This window comes from Eulemur rufifrons, chromosome 29 (genome assembly GCF_041146395.1).
Source record: "Eulemur rufifrons isolate Redbay chromosome 29, OSU_ERuf_1, whole genome shotgun sequence".
In the NCBI taxonomy this organism is placed as follows: domain Eukaryota; kingdom Metazoa; phylum Chordata; class Mammalia; order Primates; family Lemuridae; genus Eulemur; species Eulemur rufifrons.
In genome coordinates, this window is record NC_091011.1 from 22,920,208 (window position 1) to 22,936,172 (window position 15,965).

Here is a 15,965-nt window from a genome sequence, read left to right on the forward strand (position 1 = left end):
AAGGAACCCCACCCCCATGCCTGTTACCCCCCACAAAACCTCTCCTCTGTATTCAACTGTGCAGAACATGAGCAGAGTCTGGGGATGGCCCCAAGGAAATGGGGTGCCTGGAGCACTGAATCCCCAGGCTGGAAGATGAGGTGTATGAGACAGCCGTGGCCCCAGAGTTATTGCCCCCAGGCCTAATGTGTAGCTGCAACTGTCTTAGTGCGTTATGATCCCTCACGGTGCAGCATTGCCCTTCTTCCCTTCTTATATACTCTGCTGGGTGAGCAAGTTCATCAGACATGTTCCCCCCAGAGAGGGGTTAGACAGGCCCTGGAGGGCAGCGAGGAGTCTCAGGTGATGTGCAGCCTTGGGCTCTGTGGTGCCATATGTCTCAAGCAGACACCACGTCCAGCTGGCCCCAGAATGAATGGGCTTCTCCTGATGCTGGAGGGCTCCTGCCCCGGTCCTTCTCCCTGCCTACTCCTGGTCACACTCTGCAGGAGTGGGTGCTCTGCGGTGCAGCCTGGCTTCCTGGCTAGCCCAGAGTTAAACTTAATGGAGGCCACAACAAAACAGGCCAGCACGACATAGTGGCAAGATCCTGATCTTTGAAGCCGGGCAGAGCAGATTCAAATCCCAATTCTGCCACCAACCTGCTGTGTGGCCTTGGGAAAATCATTTCATCTTCAGGGGCCTTGGCATTCTCTATAAATGGGGACAGTCATCTCTACCTTCCAAGAATGTTGTAAGGATTAGAGAGAATATGTGTAAAATCGATCAAGAAATATCAGCTCCCTGACCTCTTCTGTAGGCCCTGCCTCTTGGCTCTAGGATTCTAGAAGCTATAACTAAGCAATACACTAAGGAAGGCTCTGCCATGGGATAGGGGTGGAGTGGGGCTGGGGGCAGGAGTGGATGAGCAGGGGTTGAGGTGGGGGTGGCTGAGGCCCATGGTGGGGATTGGGAGGGCTTCAGGCCTAGGATGGAGCCAGGTCAGGGGACAAGCCCGGGAAGGGCTGTGAGAGCTAGCCTCGGCACACCTCTCGGTGGGCCTGGGATGCGGAGGCTGGCTCATTCCCTATTCCCACAGCCTGACTGTCCCTCTCTCATTCGTACATGCCCCTCCTCAACCTGGGAGATGCAGGGGCAGTTTGTGTGGACTGAGACAGTGATCCCGTCTACACTGAAACAGGAAAGCTCTGGTCCGACAGCACTGACCGAGCCCTCACTGGGCTGGCCTGGCCCCTGGCCTCGGCAGAAGGTGCGAGCCTGCCCATGGCCCTTTCCCTATTATCAGGGACTCAGTTTCCCAATAGAGCTGGCCTGGTTTTGAGAAAATAGCCCTAAGTATGTGTGCAGGGGCGAGTGTCAGGTGCCAGGGTCCCAGCCTCAGCCTGCCATGGCACTGACCTTGCTGGGCCCCGATGAGTGAGTCTTTCTCCCTGAGCTCCTGGGGCAGAGCCCACGGGCCCCAGCACCCAGCACAGGTGCAGATGGGTCACAGATGGAGGTCGAGGGGGCCCGAGCAGTCCTTTTGCTCAGTCCTGCTTTCCCCAACCCCTTCCACACTCCAGAACCAGAAATGGCTCCCATCACCCCATTGAACCTGGTCAGAACCCTGCCCCTTCCAGCTGCCCCCAGATCTCCAAGTCCTCCCACTGGGCCCCAGAAGTCTCCCTTCTAGGGGCAGGATGCTGTGTCCCTCAGATGGGGTTCTGTGGTGAGGCTGTGAGACCAGAGGTCCCGAGGGCAGGAGGGCAGGAGGACAGGCCATGGCTCCTCCTCAGACTGGTCCCTAGCAGTGGGACCGATCTCCTTGCAGACCCAGAGAACCCTTGTGGCACATGGCGCCAGAGAAGAAAAACTGCAGGAAGGCTGGAAGACCTTACAAGTCATTTTCCTTTATTTTATTAATACATAATGAAACTCCAATTCCAAAGAGACATATATGCAGAGCAGACAGATGCAGGACCCTGGTATGCAGCAGCCAGAACCAGGCAGGCGCGGGTCTGCCCCCTCCCCTCCATCGCAACCCTCACCCTCCTGGCCCCGGGCCACCGCCCAGGCAGCAGCCGCGAAGCTGGGAATGAGAGAGGCCGGCCTCACGATCCAGGAAGTGGCAGAGACATGGCCTTGGTGCTAGACATGGCCACATCATTCTCTAGCTGTGGGACCTTGGGCCTCAGTTTCCTTATCCATTAAATGGGCTAGAAGTTCCTGCTAGGGAATGGAGAAGGGAGTGTGCAGATGGCATGTGTTGGTGACAGTTAAGGGCCTCCTGGTTGTCCCACTGCTTCTAAATACCTGCGTCATCGTGTCTCTTGGTTTCTGTTGCCATCAAGGCTAAGGGCACAGTGGCAGGGCTGCTTGGGCCCCAGCGGGATGGAATGGACTTAGACAGCTGGGTGGGAGCATTCAGCCGCCCACAGACTCGGGGCTCTGAACCGTCCTTGGGCCGCAGCAGCAGCTACTGCATCAGGCCCAGGCCTGGCCTCTGCCCCCCGGGTCGGCAAGGAGGGAAGGCTGTGGCCGGGGTGGCACGGCCAGCCTGTGCAGGTCCCCCCAGGCAGGAGCTCATGACCGAGGGAGGGACGTGCTCCTCCCTGCTCAGGGTCAGCCGGGGCCCGGCAGGGGCACTGCCTTCCTGGGCTCAGCTGCGTCAGGGCTGCTCCGTGCTCAGGCTTCAGATGACCCATGTGCTCTTTAATAAACACAGGCCGGCGGAATAGTGACCTGCGTCTCCACACTGGCAAGAGGAAGTGGAAACTGCAGTACTGATCAGTGTGACGCAGTACCAGGTAGAGACCAACTAAAAGCTCACTGAAGTGACGCGGTGTCCTCCTTCCCCCGAACGGCCTTCGTTCTGCAGCAGCAGGCCGACTGGGAGCCCCTCCAGAGGGGAGAGAAACTTCCAGCTGCCTGGACTGCGTGTCACTCTCTGCTTTGAAGCCTGCCTGCACGTGCCCACCCGTGCCCACACATGGGCCGCACGGAGGTGTGGCTGCAGCTCTGTCCCCGGGGACAGAACGCAGGGCAAGTGGGAAAAGCAGCACTGGTCTGGACTAGATCTTCTAGAACCCAGGGTGTGGTGTCTACACTTACAGAATCCTACGGGGGCCTCGGGCCATAGAGCTCTCCCCATCCTGCCACTTCCCAGATGGGGTTCCCCGAAGCCCTGAGATAGGGACGACATTTCCACGCAGCGAGTCCGAGGGGGAGGGCCCTGGGAGCAAGCTAACCTGAAGGGGCAAAGCTTGTCTGCGAGTCGCCCCTGCCCTGCACCGCCTGGGACCTCCCGCCCCTCAGCATGGCCGGGCCAGATGCCTGCCTGGGGAAGGAGGAGGGCTGCGCCCGAAGGCACAAGGCAACAATGGTGGAACCCAGGCACCTGCGCAGGTGAGTCGGTGAGCAACTTTGGGATGAGGGGGGACTTTCCGGCAACCTCCCATCACACTCTGAGGAGACAACTAGCAGGTGGGTCCCTCTCTTTCACCTCCTCTGTGACTTCGAGAGAGTGGGTGAGGTGGTAAATCTTGGTCCCCCGGAAGCTCTGAGGCCAGGAAACAGAGAAAGAGGAAGAAAGAGACAGAAACGCCGCCAAAGGAGGCTCGACCACGCGGGTCTGGCAGATCGTGGGGAAGTGACTTTGGCCGGCCGGTCAGAGTGTCTGCAATATCGATGTCAGCCCTCCCCGCCCTCCGCCCGCCCCTGCCCCCCACGTGGATGCCCGGGCCAGACCCCTTCTATTTGGGCTTCATCTCCACCCTGGAGTTCATGTCGTCGGCCTCCAGGTCGTACTCCTCCACCTGGCCGCTGGTCCACACCTTCACGCGGTCTATGAGGTCGCTGCTGCGCGGGGCCAGGATGAAGTCGTAGATGAGCACGGCCAGGGCCGCCCCGATGAACGGCCCCACCCAGAAAATCTAGGAACAGAGCAGGTGTGCTCAGAGGGTGTCTGACTGGGTCCTCGAGGTACCACTAAAAAGCCCCCGCCCCTAGGAAGCTTTCCCTGAGCTTCCTGTGCCCACCACCCAAGTGGGGGGTTCTCTCCCACCTGTGCCTGGGACAGAGGCGGCAGGGCCCAACCCCAGCACCTGACTGCAGCGTCCCCCAGGACTGGCCCGGGCCAGGGTGTGGGGTAGGGGCACGTCCTTGCCTCTGTGTCACCCAGCTCAGGCATGGGCAATACCAGCTGCTTCTTGGCTTTTTTTTTTTTTCTTTTGAGACAGGGTCTCACTATCACCCAGGCTAGAGAGCAGTGGAGTCATCACAGCTCACTGCAACCTCAAATCCCCGTGTGCAAGCGATCCTCCTGCCTCAGCCTCCTGAGTAGCTGGGACTACAGGCACACACCACCATGCCTGGCTAATTTTCTCCCATTTAACTCTGGCCCGGCTAAGTCTTCTATTAATATTTTTTGTAGAGATGGGGTCTCACTATGTTGCCCATGCTGGTCTCAAACTCCTGGCCTCAAGTGATCCTCCAGCCTCAGCCTCCCAAAGCATTGGGATAACAGGCACGAGTCACCACACCTGACCCCAGCCTCTTCTTGAGGATGGCCGTGACCCTCACCCTCCCCAGCTCTAGAAGGGCCCCAGAGACAGTCCAGCCGAGTAAGGGTTGGCCTAGAACACCCACATCCACAGCTAAGAGCTAAGAGCCCCTGAGCACTCTTTGTGCTGAGCTCAGTTTGCAGAAGTGAGTGTGTCCGTTCCTCCTCCTGGCAACCCGGGGAGGTAGGTCCTGTCATGTCAGGAACCCGAGGCACCAAGAGGCCGGTCAGGCTGCTCCAGGTCACGCTGAATCAGAAAGTGGCAGGGCCAGAACTGGGACCCAGGGTCTCACCACCCTGTGGGGATGACTTGGGGCTGGCAGCGTGGGGCAGAGGCCAGGCCTACAACCGCTCACAGGGGACCCCACCCTGCCCCTTCATCTCAGGCCTCAGTTGCCTGACGTCCTCTGCCCTGGCTGTCTCCCAGAGCCTCTGCGGTGAGAAAGGACGTCACGAGGGTGGGGGCGGGCTTTCCAGGTGACGCCGAAGCCTCCCACCCACCCTCCACCCGGTGGGGCAGCCCGCGGGTCGCTTACCCAGTGGTTGCTGAAATTGTGGGTGATCACGGCAGAGCCGAAGGACCGAGCGGGGTTGATGCTGCAGCCGGTGTAGTCAATCTGCCAGGGAGACAGACCAGGGAGGGGGCACACAGGGAGCGAGGGACCAAGAGGGCAAAGGCAGAGACACAGAGGGGAAGAGAAAGTGACAAGGAGGGAGAAAGAGAGAGAACAAGAAGGGACAATGAGACCCAGAGAGAGAGGGGGGCACTGACCCAGAAAGCTGGTCGAGAGGCCCCTGTGCTTCCCTGTCCTGGGCAGGACCCTGCCCCAGCCCCCCAGAGCTGCCCCGCCATCCCCCCACCCCATGACAGCACGTTGGGGCAGCCCACCATTGCCCATGGCAGGACACCCCACCACCCCCCGCCCTCTCCCCACACCCGCACCCGGGAGGGCCCCCACTCACCGCCAGCAGGTGTCCCAGGGCTACAGAGAGGCCAATGGCGAGTGGGGCTGAACCTCCGAGGTCGCGGCGCCTGCGGTCGGTGGTGGCCAGCACGCACAGCACCAGCTGCAGAGTGGCGATGATCTCTACGCCCAGGCCCTGGCCTGAGTTCACACCTTCCGCCAGCTGTAGGGGAGAAGGGTGGCGAGGCCCAGTGGGCGGGGCAGGCAGCGACTGTGTCCCCTGAGGCCAGACCCTCAACGCCTTCAGGGCCCATCACTCGGCCCCTTGGCCCCTCGTGTGCCCAGGTGGTGGAAATCAGGCCTTTGCCTCCCACACCTGCTGATGACGCTCCAGCTCGGCCCTCGTACCTGCCCAGACCCTGCCCACTCTGCACGGGGCCGCAGAGGCCTGGGCTGAGCTGGGGCCGCCGCAACCAGCGACATCCAGGCCACGGGAAGGTCGTGGTCAAGGGGTGAGTCCAGGCATGGGAGGAGACGGCCAGGGACACTCAAAGGAGAGATGCAAATGGTGGCAGAGCCCAGCTGGGGACATGGCTTTGTGCCCCTCAAGTCCAGAACAGCCCACCCCATGCCCTGTTGCACCTAAAGATCCCCAAGCTGGGGAGGGCCTTCTCCAGCGAGCTCCCCAGCCCCCACTGTCTGTCTGTCTCTCTCTCCTTTGTGCCTGTCCCCCTTGGTGCCTCCACCCTCTGTCTCTCCTTCTCCACCCTCTGTCTCCCCCGTCTAGTGTCTCTCTCTCATCCCTTCTGGCCCTGCCCTCCCGTCTCTCCTTCTCTCTCCTTTTCCCCCCCCAGCCCCCACCCCGCCCCGCCTTCCCTCTTCCTGGCCATATAGGCCCCGCCACCACTGTCTGGCTGCACTTGCTCCTGGGCCACTTTTAGAAACATGAGTCATGGAAAGAGAAGGGAATGGGAGCTGCCATGAGGTCACAAAAGCCCTCCCCCTGCAGCTGTACCAGGGAGCCTCTGCTCGCTCCTCCATGCGGGGGTCCAGGGGCCAGGCGCACCCACATGGGGGAGCTGGACCGGTTGGGCAAAGGCCCACTTGCAAAGATGCCCAGGCGTGGCCACGTAGGCTGCCTTCTCCCAGGCAGGGGCGGGGGTCCCTACAGGCCAGAGCTGGAGGTCTCACTTCCCAGCTCCCATCCTGGGCGTGTGGGGGTATCTCCAAGGCCACAGGAGATTTTGCAAAATCCTAGTTGGGGGCCACACCTCTATCCCTCTAGAGGTTTTCCCGGCCCCACCCTGAGGCCATCTTACAAGAACAGTTCTCTTCCCGCCTTTGTCTGCAGCCCTGGGTTACACGAAATGACTCACATCCCCTGCCTTGCAGCCCCAGCTCCTGGCCCGTCCTGGTGACCCCAGAGCTGCGTCCCCTTAGGTCTGCCAGGCCTCTGGCAATGCCTGGTTCTCTTTCTGCCCCAAGGGTGGGCCGGGGAGGCAGAAAGCCTGTGTTCGGGTCTTGACTCTTCTACTTGCTGGCACCATGGGCATGGCCTGTCCTCTCTCTGGTCCTCATTTTCTCCATCTGCATAATGGATATAACTGTCCCTGGCCACCCTCCAGAGCAGCTGGGACGTTCGAAGGCAATGGGGGCTGTCTGGGGCACATGGAAAGGGTTGCAGAGGCAGGAGGGATCAGGCAGTCCTTGTGGCTCTTGTCCTGGTGCTTTCTCATCACATGTACAAGCTGGGGACAGGCAGAAGGGGAGGGGCCCCTGTGGGTGTGCAGATGGGGGGGGTAGCTGAGCTGCTGGCCGAGGCCTGCCGGGTTGGGACGGGCTGGATGGAGGCGAGGCTGCGAGGCCGGGCTGGCACTGACGGCCGCCCCCTCACACCTGTGAGGCCCACGCCGCTGTGTCTGCGCACTCGGAAGCTCACGGCTCCTTCTCCTCTCTCCTCTGATCTCCAGGGCCGCCCTAATAGCTAGCTGGCAGCAGGCCCGAAACCAGCCCTTCCTGGCCGATTAAGGGGCCATCCCTGTAAGTGGCTCCTGCCTCAGACTCCCTCCATCCCCACCCCGCCCCTCTCACAGATACAGCCAGGGCAGCTCATCTCCCGCTCTGGTTCTTAACCACATCTGAGCGTCCCAGCCCCTACCCCAAGGCACGGAACAGAGCAGAGGGTCACAGTTCCAGGCCCAGTGCTCAGCAGGGTCCTTGGGAAGAGGAGGGGACAGCCATCTGCCCTGGGAACTCAGGAATGTACCCTCTTGCTGGCCACTGAGAACCATGTGGGCCGATCACCTTCCACTCCAGTACCTGCCACCACCACACCACCACCAGCAAGCCTCCCCGGATTGCTTCAGCACCTGCTGCCAACCTTCCTTCGACCAATACACTTGCATTACTCACATCTGGAAAAACTTGATAATTCACAATTAGAAGTGACAGCTAAGGTCTATTGAAACTTAATGTCCAGGAAAGAGCAGGTAAAAAATTCAAAACTTATTTTGCTGTTTACAACCCATTAAATTTTTAAAAATTGCTTAAATATGGCAAATCCCAGTTGTGGTCACTTGTTAATGAAAAAAATACATGTTTGCCTATCCCCAGGTAGTTTGGCCTGGCCCAGGTCTTATATTTCACCGATTGAAGCAAAAAAAAGTAACAGTTTTGTGAATGCAAGTATAAGCTATATAAAATCCACAACAATCAAAGATATGAGCTCTATTTGCATAAAGAACCCATTTAAGCCCATTGCTCAGACCCTACCGGATCCTAGAAGCCTTCCCGGCTGGATCCCTGGCTGGAATTAACTTCTGCCCCCACCCCGCCCCGCCGTGCCTCCTTGAAGGTCTGTGCGTCTTGCAGGAAAGGAATCTCCCGCGGCCTGTGCGGGCGCCTCATCTCCTCCTGGCCTGGGAGCCCGGCGAGCACAGGATGGGGGACCATCACCATCCCCTGCCCACACCTCTGCAGGGAGGCTCATTGCGTGGTGACAGAAGTGGCAGAGAATGCCAATTTTCTAGAATCCCACCCTCGCTAGAGGCAGCCTGGCTTCAGAGAAGCTCTCTGGACCCAGACTCTTTTATTCCCTTCCTAGCTGGGAGACGACGGGCCGGTCATTAGCTTCTGGGGGCCTCACAGGCGGTCTGTGCAAACGCTCGGTAAGATGACAGACGAGGAGGCCGAGGCCCAGGGAGGAGACAGCACAGCCAGGATCTTTGTCCCACAGTCTGTGCCACCCCACACTGACAGGCCATCCCTGGCTGTTCCCAGCGTGGGCTGGGGAGCTGGCAGAAGGTGGCTCTATGTCTGCCAGCGTGTCTCAAGCTCTAGGGCAGCCAGGCTGACCTCTCCAGGCAATGGGCTCTGAACCCTCCCTGCGGCCCATGGGCAGGCCAACCAGAGTAACTTCCAAGGCCCAGGTCCCCTGACTCGGCCTGGGCACCCTGGCAGCCCACCCTTGGGGAGCAGCCGGCTCCAGAGGTAGGCCCTGCTGAGGCTCTGAGCATTCACTCTTGAGGGACAGGAGACAGGAGACACTGAGGCCTGCCCCACCAGCCCCAGTGCCTCCAGGACTCAGCACTCGGTATTGGGGGGACCTTCCCGGGCCTCAGCATGTCACTGCTCCATGGGTGTTCACATGTGTGCATGGGGTAGTCACGGCTTTGTGTGCCTCTGTGTGTCTTTTAGATCAGTGTCTGCTGTATCTGTGGATGGCCACGTGTGTCCAGGGATGACTCTCTTTCTTTTTTGTTAGACAGACCTTAAACGGTTTCTTACACAATAACTAAATTTTTAAAAATCTATAAAAGGACTACAAAAATCCCCAGCCTGTATGCACCAAACAATATAGCCTACAATTAATGAGACAAAAATTGACAGAATTACAAGGAGAATCGATCACCCCACTATCAGAGTGAGAGATTTTCACAATCCTCCCTTAAAACCGACAGAATGAAGCAATCAAAAAATACCAATAACATGAACACGGCAGATTTGAACCACATAATTAGCAAGCTTCATTTAAGGAAAATATGAAAAACCCAAAATGAGAGCATTTACACGCTTTTTAATCCCCTGTGGGACATTTAGACAAACCGATCAGGCGCTGGCCAAGCGGCCTCGGCCGTCCCTGGGCAGAGCCACGACTCAGACACCAGCTCTCACTGCGGCACGAGGCCCTGCAAGGCTGCGCTGTGTGTTTGCATCGCTGTGTCTGGTGGCATTTCTGAGTGTGTCACCATGTCCCCGTGTGTCACGCACCCACACAAGTGCCGCTCCTGGCTGGAGAGGGGAGGAGGAAGAGAAGGGAAGGAGCCCCCTGGAGTGAGAGCAGCAGGTCTCAAAGAGCCCTTTATTTGTTCCCAGAGCCATCGTCTTCCTGACAAGAAACAATACACAAAGCAATGGCTTCCTCCTTCCCTCCCTCCCTCTTTTCCTTACTCCAGGGCAGGGAAAGGAAGAGGCTCTGAGCAACCCCTACCCCACCCTCCTGGGGTTCCAGGGCCCGAGTGGGACCACCCAGTCTTGAGAATGTGCTCTATGTTCTGTGCGTGTTCCGCCCCCATGTGTGAGCACGTGTGAGCCCATGTGTGTGCGTTTTGTTTGTGCACTGTGTGTATACTTTGGAGCTGCAGCAGCAGTCAAGAGCTGGGAAGCAGAAGGCTGGGGGTGTGGTCCTGCTCTGACATACCCACTGTGCCACCTTGACAAGCCCCCATGCCTCTGCAGGCCTTGGTTTTCCCATCTGTAAAATGGAGGCCTTGGCCCAAATTCTAGCCCCAGAAAGTCCCCAGAATCCCTCACGGCCTGTCACTGAGCCGTCACTCTCTGAGCCAGGATCCAGAAACCTAAATGCAGGACCCTCACAGGGCCATCGGAGCTGCTGGTCTCAGCACGGCACAAAGCCTGAGTCACAGAACCTCCCAGCCACCCCGCTGCACCCCTGCAAGCCAGACGCCCCCAGGGCAGCCTCCCCACCAGAGAGCTTCTACCTGCACACACCTAATGACAGGGAGCTTATTGACTCGGACGCAGCCCCTTCTCCACTAAGAAGAAAAAATCCTTCATTACGGAGCAGAAATCTGCACTCAAGGGGCCTGGCTGGTGAGATTTCAGGCACTGAAACTGCTAAAAAGGCTGGGGGCATTTTCCAGCCCTTTCTGTCATCTTTTGAGTTAGGGGTTCCAGCCTCAGGGTGCGCTGGCTCCCCGAACTGTAGCTCCTTGGCTGAGTGAAGACAGCCCCTTGCTGACCCCCTGGGCACCATGCCACTGGACAAGGAGCCCCTCTGGTCCCCAGGGAGAGTCTGTGGCCACGTGTGGGGTCCATGGACAGCATCTTTCTGCCCACACCTCCAGATCCCAGCCACTCCAGAGACCCCAGACCCATTGGTGCTTCCAGGGAGCAGGGTGGAGCCCCTAGAGGAAATGGGGAGCACCATCTGGGCCCTGAAGTCAGGCTGGGAGGACCTCGTGGAACTGTCTTGCAATGAGCTAGTGGCCCCACCTGCACTGCTGGAAGGCCGCCTGGGGGAGAGGGGGGCACTAGGTGTGAGAGGAGACTGTGGCCTGGGGGGGGGCGGCGAGTCCCCTCAGTGTGTCCTGTCTTCTCTCAGAGCATCGCTCCTCAGATAGATGCATGTCACCAGGACAAGCCCTGGTCAGCGCCAAGTGTCGTGGCGGGGGAGGGGGTGCCCTGGGACTGGCTGGGCTGCTCGGAGGGTTCTAATGGGGGAAACAGCCTCAGAATTTTCCGTGGTGAGGGAGCCTCCACCGCAAAGCTCTCTCTGTGCCCTCCCCCTCATCTGGCTCTGGCTGGAAACAGTAATTACATGTCCCAGCTGTGGCACCACCAGCCAGCCCCCAGCCCCTCCCTGGGCAGGCCGGGCTGGGCAGGGACATCGGAAACTCTGCCTCCCCTTTCCCCAGCCCACCTCCGAGCTCTGGGGGAGGTGGCAGGGCCCCCGGAAGAACTGCTGGCGTGGAGGGGCCTCTTACTCTGTGGTCGGGGAAACCGAGGCCCTGGAAACTGGGGAAGGAGGAGAATTAGGGCTGGGGTCAGGCCCCTGCTGCTGCTGCTGCAGGTGGAAGCATTTCCCCAGCAGTCAGGCCTGAATCAGCAGGGCTGAGAGGAGACCCCAAAAAGAGGTTCCTCTGCCTGAGTCCCCTGGGGGTTGAAATCACAGACTCAGAGCCCCACCCTCCCACCGTGACCCCCCAGTCTGGCCACACCTGACACTCCCGGGCCGTGGTCCCCACTGCCTCCTCGTCTGTACTCACACAGTCCCTCTGCCTGGAAGCCCCTTCCGTCTCCAGAGCCCCGACATTCAGGCTCATGTGGCACCTCCTCCCTGAAGCCTTCCCGGCTCTCCCACCCGTCAAGTTCAGAAGTTCCTGGCCCGCCCTGCCACCTCTTATCACACCTGCCTCCTGCCGCATTTCCAGGCAGCTGTGCAGGGCTTATCTCCTGGCTGACTCAGCCCTGCGCTCGCCCCCAACAGCCCCGGGGGAGCGAGCCCCAGAGCAGGGGAATGAGAAAAGCCAGCACCTGCCAGGACTCCAGTCCACCAGCGTCTCTGGCTTCCCAGAGCCCAGCCGCGTCCTGCAATGTCCCTATCTCACAGGTGGGACCTCGGGCCACACATGCCAGGGCCGTTGTGTGACGTCATAGGCCCGAGTGCCCACTCCAGCCTCAGGACCTCTCATCTTTAGCCAAAATTGGGGTTCGGCTTGTAGAATCAGCCAGTACCCTGCAGGCTGAGCAGAGCCGCACGGTCTCTCCAGGGTGTATCCTGAGCCCTGACTCAGTCAGGAGAAAGTTATCCCCACCATGTCCCTGGGGGACACCCCCTGACTCACCCCGACCGCTTCCTGCCACTTCTTTCCCTATTTTCCTCGGAAATCTCCATGCCAACAACTTGCCCCACCCAGGTTTTGTCCAGGATGGGGCCCAGGGCCAGAGGGGCTGCGAGAGTGTGTGGCCTGCTGCCCAGACTCTCCCCTCCCCCTCCTGCACCCCTGAGGCCACCCCCAGGCTCCTCCACAGCCCAGGGCCCGTGCCTGACAGGGCCCAGGCTGTGCCCCTGAACCCCAGCCCTCTGTTGTCTGGACAGGGTGGCGCCCGAGCCCCCACACTGCCTAGCTCCCTCCTGGGCCTGCCCTCGGGGGGCCTCTCAGCCAGTCCCAGGGATGGGTGATAAGCCCGAGGCAACAAAGTAAGCCGCTGGCAGGGGCAGGGCCGGGAGCCAGCAGCAGACGCCCTTGAACCCGGCACCTGCCCCGGCTGGGGCTGGCCCCACACTAGGCTGCTCATCTTTCTCCCCCTTCTTTCTGCAACCTGCCCTGCCCGGCCCAGATATCTGGGTGACTCTGGAAATGGAGGCCAGGAAAGGAACGGGGCACCAGAGCAGGGTGTGGCCAGATCCAGATGGCACTGAAAGGGCCCCGCCCGCCCGCCTCTGCCTGGGATGCCCATAGCAGGGGGTGCAAAGCCTGCAAAGCAGGTGCACAGGGTCTGTCCCTTGAGATGGGAGGAACAAGAGGGGGCCAGAAGGCCTGGGAGTCTCAACCTGTCCCCTATGGGAACCCTTCCCCACTCTCATCGTGCCCAGCCAAACCCCAGTGTGAACTTGACCCTACCCAGAGGCATCCCCTGAGGCCACCAGCTCTGTGCCACTGAAGAGACTGAGACCCAGGGCCAGGGATGTGGCCTCCCTGAGCTCTGTCCCTTACAGCCCCTGCAGCCACATCTTCCCCAGCTAAAGTCTAAACTGCAGCCCACAGGGCTGATCTTCAATCTCAGGCTGAGCAAAGGTTGGCTCCAAAGGAGTCTGGGCGAGGTGTCACTGTGACACAAGAAGTGCTAAGCCCCTCAGCAGGGCCATGCCAGCTGCCCTCTGCACCAGACCTTCACCTGGCCTCCCTCGCTGCCATCCCCAGGATCTGAACTTTGGCTGGGACAAGAGAGGACAGCGGCTGTAATCACCACTGCCAAATCTAAGAGGACCTCGCAGGCTCTGGCACCGTCCCCACACCTGCCTGCCCTGCCAGGGCCCCGCCAGCCCCGTGTCTCTAGAACCGATTCCTCCTCTCTGCTCCTTGGCCTCGCTGCCTCCCTGAGAGGACGTTCCCAAGCCTGCTTGCCTGTCCCTTGGGCCCTCTGAGACCTCCTCCAAGCCGTACCCAGCCTCTCAGGCCAAATTGCCCCCTGTTGTGGCCCAAGCACAGTCTGAGCTTGCACTTGGCCGAGGAGCTGGAAAAGCCCAGGTCTGCAACAGCAGGCAGCTGCCGCCAACAGCCAATTAGCTGTGCTAAGCGGCCCAGGAGGAATTCGTTTCAGCAGCTGCCACCCAGTTGCCAACATCTGCTTGTCATTAGTGACCCCAGCCCAGATCCCACTCAAGCCAGGAGCAGTGGGCACATGCGGTTACACACTCGCCCGCCGCACCCTCCCACGGCAGCACAAACGTGCACACAGTTCGCACAGCCCAGAGACCCGTGCCGGCACACGCGCCCACACCCCTTCACACACACACACAGACGCCATGCCTCTCGGTGCCCGGAAGCGGGCCCAGCCCTTGCCCCCAGCCCACACTGTAATCCAGGAAAACCACCTCAGCAGCTCCACCAAGTGCTTTCACGCCCTTATCTCTGTCCCACTCCCAGGGGCCAAGGACTGGGAGGGGACTTTTCTTCTTGATTCCTCAGGGGCAGTTTGTTTGGGAACCTGTGTGAATGTGGGGGGCTGCCTGGAGGCCCGGGCGGCTCCGAGAGCGAGTCCTGTGCACACACTTGCAGAACTGGCCGCAGACACGCCGGGCATCTGGTGCAGGGTGGCCGGGACGGCGGCAAACTTTCCCCGGGGTGCACGGCTGCAGGAGCAGAGCGCTGGCCCCGCGGGCAGGGCTGGAGAGTGTCGAGAACTACCGCCAAGGGCTGCAAGCTGCTGCCCCACACGTCAGCTGCCTCCACAGCTTACTCCCCACAACAGATGTCCCACAGGGGACGTTGGCAAGACCATTATTCTCTGGATCTCAGCTTCCCCCAGTGCCTGGCAGGAAACGGGCTCTGGGCTGCAGACATAGCCGAGTTCCAGCCCCAACTCTGACCCCACCTGTCTACATGACCTCCGGCAACCTCTCGTCCTCTCTGTTCCTCAGTGAGCCCATCTGCACAATGGGCAGAGGATGGGACCAGTGCCCTCTCAGCACCACTCCAGAACCCCCAAGCCTGGGGCCACCCCACTCACGTCGTTGCGGCCGAGCGAGTTCATGGGCAAGGAGGAGGTGATGCCCGAGAGGATGGCGGTGGCGACGATGGCCCCCACGCACTGGGCCAGGATGTACATGAAGGCCCGGAGGATGCTGATCTGGCAGCTGAGCAGCAGCCCCAGCGTGACGGCCGGGTTGAGGTGGGCGCCACTGATGTGGCCCACGCTCTGGGCCAGCGTGGCGATGCTCAGCCCGAAGGCCAGCGACACCTTCACGTTGTCCTGGACCGCCGTCTGGTTGCTCCCCACCGGGTAGTTGAAGCCCAGGGCAGAGCCGATGCTGATGAAGATGAAGAGGGTCATGGCCAGGAACTCGGCCACCACCGCCCTCCAGAAGAGCTTCTTCTTGAACTCGCTGGCCATGCTGGCAGGGGGCTTGGCTGGAGCTGCTGCCTGGTGCTCAACTCCCTCCGCGGGCTGAGCCACAGCCTGGGCTGGGCCTATTTATAGGCCTGGGGGGGCGGGGGGAGCACAAAGGGAGGAAGGCCTCTCCTCGCGCCCGGCCCGCCCCACACCGCACGGGCCTCCTCTCGGGATGGATGCAGACACGGCTCTGCTGTCGGCCTGCCAACTTTTTTCTTCCTCCTCTCCCCCTCCCTCTCTCTCTCCCTCCGCCCTCAGCCCTGCCCAGCCCGGGGAGGCAGGCGGGAGGCAGCCGGTGCTCTAATAGGCTTTGGGAAATTCCTCCAAGCTGGCCCCGCTCAGGGGGCCAGAGAAATCCAGGTGTCCCCGCCCCGTGTGCTAAGCCCAGAGGGTGCCCAAGGGCAGAGCCAGGCACTCCAGAGGGGGCGGGTGGACGGGCTGGACTCGGACGGTGGACGTTGCCCTCCCTGGAGACAGGCGCCGTGATCCTGCCTGCCCCGGGGTCCCATCCCACCTCAGAGCAGCATTAGTCTCGAGTCCACCGGCCCAGGGGTCCAGAGGGGCAGTCTGGGCCTCCCACACCCCAGCCCAGGCTGGCCAATGCTCGGCACTTTGGGGATGTCCCAGAGCCCCCCGCCCCACCAGCCTATGCCCCACCGCAGTGATGAGGGCATGGAGGTGCAGAGAGCTTGTCTGCGGGCCGCCCTGCGTGCTGAGATAGGCAGGGTACTGGGGAGCCCCCACCCTAGAAGCCCTCAAACTTCTTGGGAGCAATTTGAACCAAGCGGGGAAGAATGGGACAGTCTAAGACTTTCCTCTCACAGGCAGACCAGCGAAGGGAGGAGAGGAGCCCACCTGGGGCTAGAAGGAGAGGATGGGAG

General features: G+C 60.6%; 1 protein-coding gene across 2 annotated transcripts; it reads right to left on the reverse strand.

Annotated features, from left to right (window-relative positions):
* Positions 1 to 1,908: 1,908 nt before the first annotated feature.
* Positions 1,909 to 15,114, reverse strand: AQP1 (aquaporin 1 (Colton blood group)). 2 transcript variants are annotated; one of them, XM_069462592.1, is made up of 5 exons: positions 14,701 to 15,114; positions 5,504 to 5,668; positions 5,077 to 5,157; positions 3,753 to 3,911; positions 1,909 to 3,538 (listed from the first exon to the last, which is right to left on the reverse strand). In XM_069462592.1, the coding sequence occupies exons 1-5, from the start codon at positions 15,082 to 15,084 to the stop codon at positions 3,437 to 3,439; spliced, it is 891 nt and encodes a 296-aa protein (XP_069318693.1). In that variant the 5' UTR covers positions 15,085 to 15,114; the 3' UTR covers positions 1,909 to 3,436. The 2 variants fall into 2 exon arrangements, with proteins under 2 accessions (XP_069318693.1, XP_069318694.1); XM_069462593.1 differs by having other exon boundaries at positions 3,472 to 3,911.
* Between the last annotated feature and the right edge of the window lie 851 nt (positions 15,115 to 15,965).

Excerpts from the sequence above, each read along its gene's own strand:
- AQP1 (XM_069462592.1), bottom strand. The coding sequence starts at position 15,084 with ATGGCCAGCGAGTTCAAGAAGAAGCTCTTCTGGAGGGCGGTGGTGGCC. Across the intron at positions 5,158-5,503 it reads CCCTGGGACACCTGCTGGCG|ATTGACTACACCGGCTGCAG; the intron begins GTGAGTGGGGGC and ends TCTCCCTGGCAG. Across the intron at positions 3,539-3,752 it reads CCGACGACATGAACTCCAGG|AGCTTCCGGGGGACCAAGAT; the intron begins GTGGAGATGAAG and ends TCCTGGCCTCAG.